This window comes from Epargyreus clarus, unplaced genomic scaffold, assembly GCF_041222505.1.
Source record: "Epargyreus clarus isolate Ecla_fem2 unplaced genomic scaffold, WU_Ecla_fem_2.2 ptg000027l, whole genome shotgun sequence".
NCBI lineage: Eukaryota > Metazoa > Arthropoda > Insecta > Lepidoptera > Hesperiidae > Epargyreus > Epargyreus clarus.
Genome location: NW_027332234.1, coordinates 2,294,105 through 2,310,972, shown reverse-complemented (window position 1 = coordinate 2,310,972; position 16,868 = coordinate 2,294,105). Strand labels below are relative to the sequence as shown.

The window sequence follows — 16,868 nt, the reverse complement described above, 5'->3', positions numbered from 1 at the left end:
GGCTACTGCCGCCCATGGACATCTGTAATCAACCCCAGATGGGATTAGATATTCATACCTGAGGTCGGCCACAGATGCTCCGCTACCCCCTGAGGACTAAGCTGGAACGCCCCGAAATAGTCTGTCTCCCTTCAAAACGGAACACAGCAGCGCCTAACACTGCAGTTATTAGGCAGAAATAGGTGTGGCGGTGGTACCGCCGGAGTCGAACCACAAAGGGTTCTACCACCTTCGAATTACTTAATAAGTACAATTGAAAAAAATACAAAATTAAGTAGTCACTTGCTTGCAATTTTTATGATATTTCATTCCTATAAGATAGAGAGTGTAGCAACCCATCCGTTGACATTGCAACCAAAATCTAGAATTTTACGTTATGGTTCCTCAATAATAAATTCATTATTACTTAGCAAGACCTAACTTTCAACACGCTACTTACAAGTTTGAGAAACACTGAACTAGAGTACGCTCAAGCTCGTAATGTTGATTTTGCTAACACATACAATACTGTTTGCTCTTACATATAGCGGATATGTAAGAGCAAACAGTATTGGTGGTTAGGATTTATGCGGTGTTATAAAACTTTCGTGTTACTTGGTTACTTTGTTCTTTGTCCCAATATGGACATGGGTATCAAGGTACTCATAACTTGGACAGACCTGGGGCATACTTTTTACATAATTTAGAACTAGCAAACGAACATGCGGTGAACGTTATGCAGATGGTAACTGGCTTCTGCCAATGGGCATCTGCAATCAATCTAGATAAGGTATTCCTACCTGAGGTTGCCCATGGAGGCGATGCTATCTCTGAGGACTAAGCTGGTATGCTTCGGAAAAGTATTTTTTCGTTCCTCACTTTTCGAAGCAGCAGCGCTTAACACTGCTGTTATTAGGCAGAATTAGGTGTGGCGGTGATGCTGCTGGAATCGAACCACAAACGGTTCTACCACCTCGAAACATTATCTTTATTTATCTGACGTTGCATAGGTAATATTGTACATCGGGTTATTAAAAGTGATTATTTAATTACATCTTATAATGTAATGATATTTACTCTTCATTTAGGCAAAGGCGACATCCGTAAGGCTCTGCTGAAGACCTGGGCGGAATTGGGCGGAGGTATCCTAGTCTTCAAGTACGTGCAGATGTACTGGGCGCTGGAGATATCTGACACGCACAAGGATAAGGCTTTCGAGGACTGTAAGGCTGATTTACAGGTTAGTTCTCTACTTTATTGGATATGGTCTCAGATCAAAAAATATTGACTGATTCGTAGATTATTGGTTTGAGGTGGAGTATTTGTTAGTGCTGTTTGGTTTTTGTTTTCGAGTGGCTTTTTCTTGCTTGTATAAAGTTAAGAAGAAGTTTAGATCAACCTTTCAATTATTTGTTTTATGATTAGTAAGTTGGCGTTGCAAATATTCAAATTTCGACAAACACTTAATATATCACTTAAAGTACTACAAATAAGTCTATAACTTATAAAAAGATTTAATCAATGAATAATATCATTCACAATGTAATATAAAATCCACTTTTTTTTTTTTTTTTTTTTTTTTTTTTTTTTTTTTTTATAATATAAGAGTAGCGGACGAGCATGCGGTCCACCTGATGGTAAGTGGCTACTGCCGCCCATGGACATCTGTAATCAACCCCAGATAGGATTAGATATTCCTACCTGAGGTCGGCCACAGATGCGCCGCTACCCCTGAGGACTAAGCTGGAACGCCTCCGAAAAGTCTGTCTCCCTTACCACACCCTTCAAACCGGAACACAGCAGCGCTTAACACTGCTGTTATTAGGTAGAAATAGGTGTGGCGGTGGTGCCGCCGGAGTCGAACCACAAAGGGTTCTACCACCTTCAAAACCACCACTTTGATCTCATGTACAAAATAAATCATTTTTTCATAACGTAATGATTTCTCGCATACACTGTGAGATGAGATGAAATACAGAGGATCGAGAGCTACCATCGACTTGTAATTAAATAGACTACTAATATTCCACAGTTTTTGTTTTATATGCCATGGAAGTAGTAATAACAAAGGCCGTTTAATATATAAAATGGCATGAAATTGATTATGAATGATTGATATGAATATGAATAGAAATTTTATGGTCTACTGTGGTGCCCCTGCGATTACAGTTTAGGCACATAACTAAAATTTGTGTGGATATTTGAAAAACATTGGTGAAGGACAACAAAGTAATAATGTAGATTTTTCTCTATGTTGTCCTTCGTGTGTATAAGAGAGTTTTCTACAGACACGTGTGATGTATTTGAAGACTATTTGCAAACTCTTTCCATTATAAAAAAAAACACTAAAATATTCATAATTTAATGACTACGATAAAATAATTTGCGTATTGGAAGTCTATCTGATTAACAACTCTACGACTGCCGCATATACTTGACACGTTTTGTGAGGGAGGTTTCCGTACACAATCATTATAAACATTATACGTATATTCGATTTGTGGTATACATCGCTAAAGACATTTTATTTTGGCACAGTGCCATAACACTGATGCTTTTAACTCCGACAAGATTTTGGTTTTATGAAAGACGGTAGGTCAACATTTTTGTATTTTGAAGCATGTGTCCTAATGGAAATGTTTGCTTGTACAACCTTAATACGTTTGGGAAGGCTTGAATACTGTCAGAAAAATAGTCGACGTAATTTTTTAACGTTGATTTATTTAAGTACTTACCTATATATTTACTCCGTGATAGGTATTACAAAAGAATAACTAATAATTTAATTTTTTTTTATCAAAAAAGTATACACTCATTTAGTCAGCTGTTATTATAAAGATATCAAAATATTTAAAAAAAAAAAAAAATGTGAGCCGTCACGGGACGCCTGGCAGATGTGAAACATCGACATTATTTTGTAAAAGTAATATGCAGAAAATAACATATTGTGATAGGAACTAAATATGTCATAATGATAAAATAAAATATTACGATTTTTTCCCAGATAACGATGACTATTTATTGAATAAACATTTATTTTCATTAAATACAAAAAATTACGAATTTATTTCAAATCGTGACTACTTAATTCGTTTAATCAGTGGTCGATTGCGCATGGCGACGCGTCGCCACACCGTACACACTACTGCATATAGACTGTATATATATGTTATAGGCAAACTCCGAAGCTCCGGCGCTCCTAGGTTGGACTGGTCAATCCTCAGGTCAGACTGAATGACTTAGTCAAAGCCCAAACAAATGTAAATTTTCGGCCTTTGACTAAACAATTTTCGTCAAACCTGGGAGAGACTAATTTGGTCAGGCAAACGTCAAAACACAATTTTATTAAATCGGGGTTTGACGAGTCAAACTCCGATATAGGTATGAAGTGTCTTATCTTCGTATATTTGGAAGCATTTTATCATTTAAGCAGCTTTCAAGTCTTAAGAACCGCTTAACTCTGCCAGTTCTGACACCTGATTGGTCAGCTTACGTGATTTTCACTTTTATATTTGAGATGCTTTGAGAGAATGCCGTGTGGCATTAGGCCCACCTTTTGTACGATGTGCAATAAAGTATAAAATAAATAAATAAATGCTTTGGAATATACGGAGGTTAGTTTGTAAGATTAGGTATAAAAAAATAACATTTTTAAAATTTTGATGTTTATTGTTTTAATAATTTAAAAAAACCTAACCTAACCTAACCTAACCTAACCTCACTCATCTTCAATTTTACACAATTACACGCCCGCACGCTCAATGAACGAACATGAAATGACAAAACAATCGGTCGGAACACCGCGAGAGACATTATGAACCTGTTTAAACATGTTCAGATCAACGTTTGACCGAGTTTTGCAGTCGCTTCTAGGATTGACTAGGCCAAAACCGAAACAGAATAATTTACATTCGACGTTTGACTGAAAAGTTAGGAGCTCCTGGGTTTGACTAAAAATACTTCAGGCAAAGGGCGAAATTGAAATGTATTTCGGGGATTGCCTGATGGCTTTGGCCAAACCTAGGATAAACCAGTCCTTCCGCGAAGAGACTGTGTATCGGACTTTGACTATAACATATATACCATCGTATAGCGTGGCATGCGCCACGGCATGCGTCGCCACGCCAGAAATCGGTTTTACGTGCGGCTATAGATGTTTCACATCAAAAAGTAGATATTTTAGAGAATTCTTTTGAACCTCACTACACAAGTAAGCAAGATGTTTTTATAAAGCTGCGAAAGATTAAAAAAGATTAATCTAAACTTAAATTTTACTCAAATCGTTCAGAAAGGCGTTTTAAATAAATAAGCTTAGTAACTATAGTGCTGTAGTCGCTATTGCATGAAAAACTAATTGATTTTGGGTGTGTTTGAATACTAACATTTACCGAAATATTAACGAAACGCAGTTGGTTTTACATTAAGTTATTATAGATAAACTTTGTTTTAAAATACTTTACGCTCACGTAAAGCATTTTTATATACCTTTTTAGAATCTCAAAGATTTTTGGACTAAAGGTTTTTATACAATTTTACGTAAAAATAATGTCGAAATCCTTTTAGATCTAAGTTGTTACCAATGTTGTTGTAATTAAGACAAGAATAGACTTCGATCACAAGAGAATAGACCATAAAAATATTCAAATTATAGGTACATCACCGGTTTTACACGCTGTGTGTTCTGGGTTCGTTCCCTAGCCAGACAGATATTTAAATGACGGATTTATATATCTCTTCTAGATTTGGATATTTCTCTAATTGCCTTTAGTGTGTCCTTGACTGTAGAACGCGTTGTTTTAGGGACTACATACTTAAGTTTTAAAATCATACAAGTACATACTTAAATACTCCTATTTTGCATTTTTTTTACTAAACCTCCGTATTTTATAAGGCAACATTTTACTGTAAATGTAAATATAGCATCTACCTGTCTACGTAAACATTTATAATATAAACGGCTCGGTAGACGACACTCATGTTTGTAGGCCCATAAATATGCCTTGGCATTTGTCAACGTCAGTTCGACCGATGGTGGACATCGCTGTCCATTAGACGGATTGTCTCGATTTACAAACATGGCTATGTAGGTAGGACATCTTCATCTACATAACAAAACTCTTACATTGATTGATGGCGCTCCTACCGGTGATTTTAGAGTCTAACCTCCTTTAAAAATCCCCTTTAAGGTTTTTATAACGTGTATGAGAACTAAGGAACGAAATCAGGATCAAAATTTGAGTCAAATCAGGATCAATTTATTCAAAATTGTTTATATAAAACTCTTTCTGAAAGTCAACAATCTACCACTTCGGATGATGTATTGCTTTGAAAAAGAAGTGGAATATTCACATTGAAGTACTTTTAAAAATTATTTTTATCACATCATGGAAACGATTCATTCTCTTTAAGCTTTAGTTAGTAGATGGCAAATAACAGATTTAATATTTATGTAAGTAATATTAATTTCTGTGAAAAATATTTGCTCATGTTTCTTAAATAATAACATATTTTTCCTAGGTCGTGTAAATTTAGTTGCTAAAGAGTTTATTAGATAAAAATTCCAGGGTAGATTATTTTTAGAACTGTATGACGATTTTCTTTGTAAAACAATACATAACAGGAGGCATACTATAACTACCGTCGACGCATGACCGTAAAATCGACATAAAGGAATTATGACTGACTGGCGTAGTGGTGCTATTATCAGCTCATATTCTAGAGGTCCTAAGTTCAAATCCCACACCCTTATAAAAATGAAAAAAATAACTACTTTTCATATAAAAATACTTATCTGTATGTTTGATATGACAGATGATAAAGAATAGGTTAACAAAAAAATCAACTGCGTTTCTTAATGTTTGGTGTTTGTGGTGTGTTCAAAGCACCCAAATAAGATCGGTAGAGCCTTCTTCCGGTTTGACAGACGGTGCAAGATTATGATGCCCTCTCCAGACAAGGCTGCGTTTTTGGACGTAAGCTTAGAGTCCGTTAGGGCACATGCTTTTAAATTTTTGCTCTTTTTGGTTTTGCTTTGTGTGTTTGGATTTAAACGATTGAAATTAAAAAGATACTAAACTCAATTTTGTGAATAAGTATATTGGTTTTTTTACGTTTTTTTCTGTCAATTTTTTCCCTAAATACAACCTTGTTAAGGTTGTATTTAGGACTAATGTGTTCTGGCTTGAAAAATGTTGTATGGCTTAACTTAAACTAGGGGATTTAAATGAGCCCGCAGGGATAGCACCGGCACTACCTCAGATAGGACACTAATTTTATCTGGGGTTGATCAGTTATTCATGGGGTACAATCAGGTGGACTGAATGTTCGTCTGCTACCCTTATATTATAAAATGTTTTATACGTATGTCAAATTTATATTTCTCCAGTTTAATTTTCATATTATTTCTTATCTTCATTACCTAATACATGACTCCTAAACCAAGAAGGCATGAAGTACTTCCAAGGAATAATTACAGTAAAATAAATCTTATTACAAACAATGTCAGTAGCACTACCATGCGTCAGTAGCACTACCATGAGTTTACAAAAGTATTACTCGCTAGCGACTGCGTAACATAAATGTATGAAAAATTGTACAGCGCCTCTGGTGGTTACTCGTAGAACTAAATTCCGTAGTGTGAGCCACTCGTAACGTAAAAAACCTATCGAAATCAAATCGCTAGCGAATGTCATTATGATCTATTGCCATACAAATTCGGTCCCATGAGTCATTAATTTGACAGACGTTGTCAAGAAATACCGTAACGATAGTAGTTATGTTATTCACTAGCAAAATGACAATAGTTTTCTATTTACAATTTCTATAGTGGCGTTTCTATGCCAACTCATGGTAGTGCTACAGATTATTTTAGAAAGTACGTGAGATCCATAGATATATTATCCTACTGACGTAGGGTGAGATCCATCAACTCGTTTCGTCTGAGAAACTTTGTAATTTTCCAAAGTTTATTACATTGAGGATATGATGGAAACACGAACTTTAGGCGTGAGGAGCTTTCAGTTTTAATTACCATTAAATAGATTAAAATTACCATATTATATTTATGCCATTATTCGTAATAATAATTTATATTTACGATGTGACTTGAAAATCACATACGTATTAAATCTGAAACATCGAGAATATATGTGTATAAACGGATCCCTAATAAGGTATTTGTCTAATTCTAATCTACATCTTATTATTTTAAGTTACTTTTGTGCGTACTTATTATACCTAAATTTAAAAATACTACTTGCTTTTGACGTACAGTACCCTTACCAGGAGTTTTTACGTTTCGGCAAATATGACTGTTTTGGTATTTGTTTACGTATTGGCCCATACGATTTCCTAGTTCTGACACGATCCACTAGGGGCGCTGATTGGAATTTGTATGGGCAAATACGTAAACAAATACCAAAACAGTCATATTTGTCGTAACGTAAAAACTCCTGGTAAGGGTACTGATAAATTATCATCAACCCATTACTGTCCTACTGCTGAGCACGGGCATCCTCTCAGAATGAGAAGGATTAGACCACAGTCCACCGCGCTGGCCAAGTGCGTATTGGTAAACGTATGTATAAATATTTTTTTAAACTATTACCATATTTTCAGGTCCCAGCAATATACGGAGCGGTGGTAGAAGGTATTGCCACCTGCCTGTGTCGTTTAGCCTCAAAGTCCCTCGGGGATTTGAACCCGCGGTTCGCAACAGCCATCGACTCGTTCATCGGAACCTCCCTCGTTGTAGCTGGTAAGATTTTCAAAATTTCAATTTTCATAAGCTTTACTGACTTAACATTTTAACTTTACAGTTTACTTAACATTGTAAAGCACACGGACCTGTGTATGGCCTTAAGCTTTGAAACGCTTTGTCATTTCCAAAATTGACTAACACGAAAAAATGTGCTAAACATATACGCATACAACGATACAACACACACATACAAACCGAGCAATACATATTATATTCGAGGTAAATAAAAGTTTTGAAATCATTTTTGAAAGTTATCAAAGTCCAGTCAAATGTTTTCAAAAACCACCAAATATTTATACACCCTAATACGTTACCGAAATATTGAAAATTGCAGTAGGACTACCATGAGTTTACAAAAGTATTACTCGCTAGCGACTGCGTAAAATAAATGTATGATAAATTGTACAGCGCCTCTGGTGGTCACTCGTAGAACTAAAATCCGTAGTGACGTAACTCGATACGTAAAAAACCTATCGAAATCAAATCGCTAGCGAATGTCATTATGATCTATTGCCATACAAATTCGGTCCCATGAGTCATGAATTTGACAGACGTTGTCAAGAAATACCGTAACGATAGTAGTTATGTTATTCACTAGCAAAATGACAATAGTTTTCTATTTACCATTTCTATAGTGGCGTTTCTATGCCAACTCATGGTAATGCTACAGTTATTTGTACCAATACACTTAATTGGGTGTTGAAACCTTGATTGGTATATTGCATACCGGTTTTTAATTTAGGTATATAAGCTCTCAGGCAATTTAATAGTAACTCGTTTCTCGTAAGGTAAATGCAGGAAAATAATATTCATAATTGAAAAGATAGGTAGATCAAATTACTGATGTTACATCTCGCTTGCAATTCTCTCTCCAAATAATACTAAACTCATACGATTAGCCGTCACGAATCACTAACAACACACTTTCAACTCACTTGTAACTCACACGCAACTCACATGTAACTCACGCGTAACTCTTACGTAACTCACACGCGACTCACTGTTGTCACCATTCTCACTGGTTCACTGTTGCAGGTCTTCGTTAGGCATACGGTATTATGGTTTGAAGGGTGTAAGGGACACATACTTTTCCGAGGCGTTCCAGCTTAGTCCTCAGGGGTAGCGGCGCATCTGTGGCCGACCTCAGGTAGGAATATCTAAGCCTATCTGGGGTTGATTACAGATGTCCATGAGCAGCAGTAGCCACTTACCATCAGGTGGACTGCATGCTCGTCTGCTACTCCTATATTATAAAAAAAATCAAATTGTCTACCGCTATGAGGACAATATTGCCAATGTCCTAAACGTGTCCATCTTTTGCAATGTCCATTTAGGAAAAGGTACATCGATGTGATAGGATAGATAGGTGTGTAGTTATAACGTAAAATAAAAATGAATTGAAATGAAAACAATGATCAAATTCACTCATCTTACATCTCTCTCGGAACTCACAGGCAACTCACATGCGTCTCACTGTCTAAATAACACTAAACATATACTGGCAGTCATGAATCACTGGCAACACACTATCAACTCAAACGTAACTCACACGTAACTCACACGTAACTCATACGTAACTCACACGCAACTAACTGTTCTCACCCTTCTCATTGGTTCACTGTTGCAGGTGTCCTCGCTAGGCACACGGTATTTGTCTACCGCTATGAGGACAATATTGCCAATGACCTAAGCGTGTCCATCTTTTGCAAATTCCATTTAGGAAAAGGTACATCGATGTGACTAGATAGTTGTGTGTAGTGTGTGTGATGTGAATAGATAGGCGTAAATTAAAGATATTTAAAAAAAGAAATGAAAAATGATCAAAATCACTTACCCATGTTACATCACGCTTGCAACTAAACACGAATCACTGGCAACACACTTTCAACTCACACGTAACTCATACGTAACTCACGCGCCACTCACTGTTCTCACTGGTTCACTGTTTGCAGGTGTCCTCGCTAGGCACACAGTATTCGTCTACCGCTTTGAGGACAATAGTGACAATGACCTAAGCTTGTCCATCTTTTGCAAAGTCCATTTAGGAAAAGGTACATCAATGTGAACCAACTAAATGTCTACTAATGCTTCATCTCTCATGCAATCTCACTTGTCAACTTTCATTGACGCATGACATATAGTAGATGATGTCAGTAGATATTGGATGCTCTATTTCATTACTCGACTTACATATGAGGCGACTATATTAATCTAAAGATTTGGCATCGCATCTATGATCGGCAAATCAAATCAAAAATATTTTATTTAAAGTAGATTCTGTACAGAACTCTTTTTAAACGTACTTAGGTATATACCGCCACTTCGCAAGGTGTTTCGTTATGAAGAAGCGGCGAAATAAACTCCATAATATGCATCTTTTAATAACATAAATATTATCTACAATGATAAACTTAACCTAACGGTACATGTAGGGCTGGAGCTACTTCAGACCACACCGTTTTGTATATCAAATAATTGCTTACTTTATAGAACGCTTTTTACATAGTGTTTGTTTAATGACATGTTTAATTTTCTGTGAGTTTCAAGATGTGGTCGGTTATTTTATTGCAGTAGCGAATACAGTTACCCATGAAAGATTCAGCCACGTGCAGATAGAATCTCTTGTCTATATAGAGTTGGTTATAGAAGTCGATGGGCGGCACCGATCATTGACTATGTGATGGACTGCTTGCTAGCTATTTTATCTTAAAAAGAAATGTTTACGCCTTATATGCCCATGGATTTGATGGGTATTTCTCTCATTATAAGGGCAAGTTATAATATTGCACGCCTCATAAGCGAAGCGTTGAGGTTGTGCTCTACTCTCGACATTTCAAAAAAGCAGTTTTCTCGAAACTGAAATTGATTTTTTGTTATTTATATTGCACTTATAGGTTAATTTGAGTGCACTAATATCAAGTCAAATAATTTATCAGGCACATAAAATATATTTTAATAACAATTTTTTTGTTTAACATAGTAAATAATAATATTATTAAACATAATCTTTTCTGGACGTCCGTGTATGGACGGGTTTATGTGGCATCAAAATTGGTCGAAAAAATGATCGTATCGGAATATTTTCTTTTTAATTATCTAAAGTAACACACGAAATAATTTCTTAGTCAATATGAGCGTTTAATTCACTGTCATTAAATTATTGTTTATAAAAAACTAATACAACAACAATCAAAAAAAATTGCTAAACTTCTTTAAAATCATTTTTTTTATTTGTTTATTGAATAGAAATAAATAATAAAAAAATTTAAAAAAGAGTCAAATGTAAAATCTTAAGCTGTAACCTCGTGAATATAACTCCATCTGATATCTATAAATGGTACTTTTTTACAAGACACTGTAAAGTTACATTGACTATTGAGGTGTTTTTCTATTTCTACATTTTAAAAATGAGATTATGAGGCGTGCACTTTTGGATTTTCCAAACTTTTTTTTATAAATTATAGGCGCATAATTATGAAAATAATAAGATGGTACTTGCATAAGCAGCGTAATGTTCAAAACAGTCATGTATTTAAATAGCCTAAAATAAAATGTATGTTTGATCTTGGTACAAATTGTCAGTTATAATGCCTTTCCTAATACTGTTCTGTGTTACTGGAATGCGATACGACAGTTCTGAGATAAATAATTTTAACAGTAAAATACAATTAATTTCAATTTCGAAAAAAAGACAAATAGGTTTGTACGGGAGAATTAAAATTGGACTGAAAACAAATTGTTATTGCTAGTAGTACGAACACCATAAATCATTCATAGGAACTCATATTGCACGCCCATTTTCATTTATATGTAAATTGTGTTGTAGTTAGTCGCTTTTATTGTTAGCTTTATATTTATATATGTATATTTAGGCTTATTGTTTTAATTATATTTATATAAAAAAATACGTATACGTATTTCTGCCTTATAACAGAAGTGTTAAGCGCTGGTGTCCTTGTTTCAAGGATGTGGTAAGGGACGTATATGAGGCGTCCCAATTAGTCCTCAGAGGCAGCATCGTATTTGCGGCTGACCTCAGGCAGACCACTCCTATCTGATGTTGATTATAGATGTCCATGGGCGGCAGTTAGTTAATTTGTTAGTTGGTATAGTCCGCGTAAAACTGCTAGTCCGCTCTGAATATACAATAGAAATTAATCGCGTCGCCATAGAAAATTTTATGATTACACCTGCTCGCAACAACTTCAGAGCGGACTAGTAGTTTGACGCGGACTATAATTGAAAAAAATATAAAACGTATTAGGGGACTAAAGAAATATTTTACCATCGTCAATACATATGTTAGTGAAATAGAGTGATCTGTAGTAATAGTAGTAAATACAGGAGTTTAATATTATAAAATCGTTTGGAAATATAATACGTAGGTACGGTTCTTATTTTACAACTCAAATAAAATACGTAGAAGAATAAACCAATTCGGTATTTCGTTCTATTTAATAATATTTTATACATTGTTTATTGAGTTGAAATGGAAAAATAATAATAAAATATTGCAATCGAAGGGAATGGTGTCAACAAAGCCATATTGAGCGGCCATTTACATATAACTATTTTAATTAACTTGAATTGGAGCAAGTAATGTAATAACCAGACAAATATAAACGCATCTGCCGATGGGTAAATACGGAGCGACATGGACGAGTGAATACTGTAAAGTAAATATTATCGGTTTAATTAAAAATGTATAAAATGTACAATACAATAAAGTTTTCGCCGTGGCACTACGTAATGGTTATTGACGAGTTTTAAAATATTTTAACTGAATCTCTGTTTTTTTTGAGTAGAAATTGCGTTTTAAGTAGAATTTAATTTACGTTGGAGTGGAGTGACCCTTTCTTATCAAAGACGGGAAAGTGTGCTTCGAGCGGCATTTTTTGAGGGGCGGCAAAACCTTACAAATTACGTTAATTTCCCGATTATAATGTGGATTTCTTGAGGAGGACCTTCATAACTAATTTGCGCCAACTCACAACGTTTTTAGGGCCGGCAAAATCTTCAAAAACTTTTTTTTATTTCTACCTCTCCGGCCAAGTGGCGGGAATTCACGCCACGGCAATATTTACTGTGGGGCAATGGTCTCTTTTTGAATGTAGGGAAGGTCTGAAGTCTACTCCATCTTGTTATTTTGGAATTTTAAACCGTTCGTTCATGAAGTCTCAAGTTTTACACATATTTGGGTTTTGTATTATACAAAAAGATAGACCACTAATAATCAGAAAACCGTACCTACATATTTGTTGATATTGAAATATAAGTAAAATATGTTTTAGCACAACAGGCTTGTTTTAACTCGGACAATCCAAGAGCAATCGACATATGTAGAAGAACATAAAAATTCTTTATGATATTTCATTTTCATGAAACAAAATGTAACGGCCTTAGAAATTTCCACAATAAGCCAGGCTTTAATCTTTTAAAAGTGGGCTAAAAAGTTGAAAAAGAACGGCGTTGTTTCATTATGACTCTCTATTTTAATTAAGCGTTTCACTTTTAACGAGGAAATAGTAGTTTTGTGCGCACAAAAGGAGAGGTTTTTCGCGCATGTTGCGGGAAATTATTACCTACCGTTTTATGGTGTCCTAGTTCTACCAGTTTCAAAAGTGGAAAACATTTTGTTCGTGTCCTTGTTACAGTAATTTATGTTAAGCGAAATATGTTAACATGTGCAAATGTCTAAATAAAATTTAGGCGTTCTGAGGTAAATGCATTTTTGCAAATGTGTTTTCTAAAATATGCGTTAGGATGCTTGTATATGTATACTGAAATAGCGTCATAGCTTTTCCCAAAAATATTTAGCTTTTAAATTATACATCCAGAATTAAATTATATACTTGCTCCTGTATAGAAAAGACATTTATTAAAGACATGCTTAAAGTTTTCTACTAATGACGTATTTCTTTGGTAAAAATAAAAAAAAAAAACACGATAATATTAAAGAAAACCAAAATAAATTCACAGGTATAGGCTTTAAGGTACGAATTAAGTTTAAAATATGTTATTTATTTTATAAAATACCTAACACAAATTTTCAATATAAACAAAAATCCGTATTAGATAAGCCGTCGTAAAAATCCGTATTAGATAGATTTTTTTAATTAACTAGCACCTATTTTATAAAATACTCATTTAAGTTTTATATTCAGACGAAATAAAGCGAATCTCACTTGTTTTCTCTTTCAGCTTTCGACTACTCAGGTGGTTACTTCAACCCGGTACTCGCTACTTCCCTCAAAGCCGGTTGCGAGGGCCACACCATGATGGAGCACGCCCTGGTCTACTGGATAGGCGCCACAGCAGGATCCATCCTCTCCGTATACCTGTACAAAATGCCAGCTATTCAAAAATTCGTCAGCACGACCACCGAAGTCAATGGCGATAGCATTTGGGCTGGAAAAGAAGATTAGTCTCGCTCTCATAAGTACCTTATTGCCTTTAGTTTCAGAAATAAGTCCTATTTACTTAAGGGAAGTTCCATGCTTAACAGAAGTAAACAAGACACAGAAACTGACAGTTTCACGAATGTGTACTACAATATTACTCGTATGTCAGTTACGGGATTCTTGAATAAAGCCAAATGTATTGTAAAGCCGGCGACAGATTATCAACGCTTTAGGTAATGCAAAACTAATTGCCATCTTTAAAATGCTCAATTCAGCAGAATTTTATAAGAAAATGTGTTAAATATTACAAGTATGCATATGCTATGGAATGACCCAAAATGCTCTCTTTAAATCCACCTACTTATTTCAAATACGTTATTTTGTAATTGGGATAGAAACCTTATTTTGCCTTTATTTTACAGTAAAACGTTTTATATTTATTTAGTACAATAATTATACCTAATATTTAAAGAAATTGCAGAGTACAACTATGTGACAATGAAAAAATTCAAACAGTTTTTCATATATTTATATTTTGTTGCATAATTAACGTATTACCCTTATGTTATTCTAGTCAATATAAAAGTTATTTAAAATGTATTTTATTCTACAATGTATTATTTTTCACCTAGCCTAATTTATATTAAATTATTTTATTTATAATCTACCATGGTTTTTAGTTCGACGACGGCACAGCAGCGACATCTATCTAAGTTGCTTTTTCATCTTGTTTAAAGGGTGTTATAGACAGATAACATACATGGGGCGGTTGGTTCCCGTTAGTACTAAAGGTACCAATGAGATATTAAATTCTCATTTGTACCTTTTAGAATGATATTTGTACCTTTAAAATATACTTACGAAATATTATTACAAAAAGTTGAAATTATACCTTATTTTATGATACACTAAAGATTCTTTCGCCTTTAATTATACATAAACGAAGTAAGTTATATCTAGTAAGATTTTGGTATGAAAAAATCTCACTTGTAACGTCGTAAAATTGGTACTAATGGGAAAGGTACTTCTTATTACGACCATAAGTGGTACTAGCGGGAACAAATCAATGATGCATTCGAACCTAGTCCTTAAGACTAGCAAGCATCTTTCATCGACTTCAGGCAGGACTCCAAAAGGAGTTAGTTACAGAAGTTGAGGTCACCATTCAGGCGATCTGCTTAATATTTGCTACTTCTCAAAAACACTTTTTATATTATATTTATTATTTATCTTTTGTTACCGGACTACCAGATATTATACTACACATGTAAATAGGTAGCAATGTTTATTACGAGTATATTCCACCTTGTGAAATGTTGTTATATTAAATGTTGTTTGTAAAATTTTATTATTTTATTTCCTAAATAACGTTCAATTTATTCATACTGTGATTAGCTTACAAGTTTAACTTGGTCTTGATCCGAGATCCGAGGTTCGAAACCCAAATGCTTCAGTTCAGATTGATTTGCCTAGAAATTCATTATCTTTAACGTTGAAAGAAACCATCGGAAGGAAACTTGAATACCTGAGAGAGCTTTAAAAAAATTCTCAAAGATATGTGAAGTCTACCAATACGCACTTGGCCAATGCGGTAGAGTATGGCCAATTTTTTCTCATGCTCAGGAGTCTCATGCTCAGGAGTCTCATGCTCAGGAGTGGGACAGTAATGGGTTGACGACGATAATTTATTAGACTATAGATATCATCTGATGAACTAGTAGAATATATGCCCAATTGCTTATGAGGTCAAAATGTCTACCAATAATTTAGCATTCTATTACCTATTGAACGTCTAAGGTACATTGAGAACTAAACGTGATATCACGTAATACAACAACCAAACACAAATCCAACTGTAATTTAACTTTATCGGAAAGCCTTAACTTGTTCGCGTAAAAGCCTTTGGCTGTTAACGTAAAATTCGTGAAACACATTATTATTCTGATAGCTATAACTAAACCGAACAAATTACTATTAACATAAGACAAACGATTTGGGTTACAGATCTATCAGAAATGCCATTTTTATTGTATCAAGTATCAACTGATTCAGTAAAGAATGTGATTAGAAAATTCTATACCTAATATTATTATGTTTGTCCCTCAATCTGTTCAAGTCAACAAAGACGTCAAGATATAGAAATGCTGCATTTTTTTTATTAAAACCTTCATTGTAATTAGTTACAAATATTAAATTTTACGTTAGATAAATTGTACGCTTTAGCACACGGTTTAATTTGAAACACATTATTTGTGTGCTGCATAGTTTTTCATTTGACATAAAGAACCTAAATATTTTTGAGAGTTTAGGGATAAAACATCATTTTGTCCCTGTAGTCCTGGGACCAGAACAGGGCTACGGTATCCCCTGCCTGTCGTAAGAGGCGACTTAAAGGGGTCTAATATATGAGCGACATGTGTGCGCGCGACTGCCGCAGAATGTGTCGCTAATGTGGTACCTCCCTTAAGAAAAATATTAAAAATAATTAAATCGCAAGGTGTCATGCATTTCAGTGGGTTATAAACCCAATAAAGTAAAATCAATTACTTATTCTAACTCCACATATCCATAAATTCCATGTTACTCGTATGTTATCATATCTTAGTTTGATTATTAAAACTGATAGACGTGTAGCTACGTTCACTTTCAATTCAATCCAATAAGTTAAAAGCAATTGCCTAGACTTTATATACCGACAGACGTCCGAGTTACTTCTAGAATTACTGTAT

At 34.6% G+C, this 16,868-nt stretch overlaps 1 protein-coding gene across 3 annotated transcripts in view; it reads left to right on the top strand.

Annotated features, from left to right (window-relative positions):
• Window positions 1–14,268, top strand: part of AQP (aquaporin) — a 28,239-nt gene extending 13,971 nt beyond the window's left edge. For 2 of the 3 annotated variants that reach the window (XM_073088779.1, XM_073088778.1), the window contains 4 exons: window positions 1,068–1,219; window positions 7,597–7,735; window positions 9,366–9,464; window positions 13,940–14,268. In XM_073088779.1, the coding sequence (XP_072944880.1) occupies window positions 1,068–1,219; window positions 7,597–7,735; window positions 9,366–9,464; window positions 13,940–14,163 (614 nt within the window). In that variant the 3' untranslated portion in view covers window positions 14,164–14,268. The remainder of the gene's footprint in view (window positions 1–1,067; window positions 1,220–7,596; window positions 7,736–9,365; window positions 9,465–13,939) is intronic. The other variant, XM_073088780.1, reaches the window with a different exon arrangement.
• The last annotated feature ends 2,600 nt before the right edge of the window (window positions 14,269–16,868 follow it).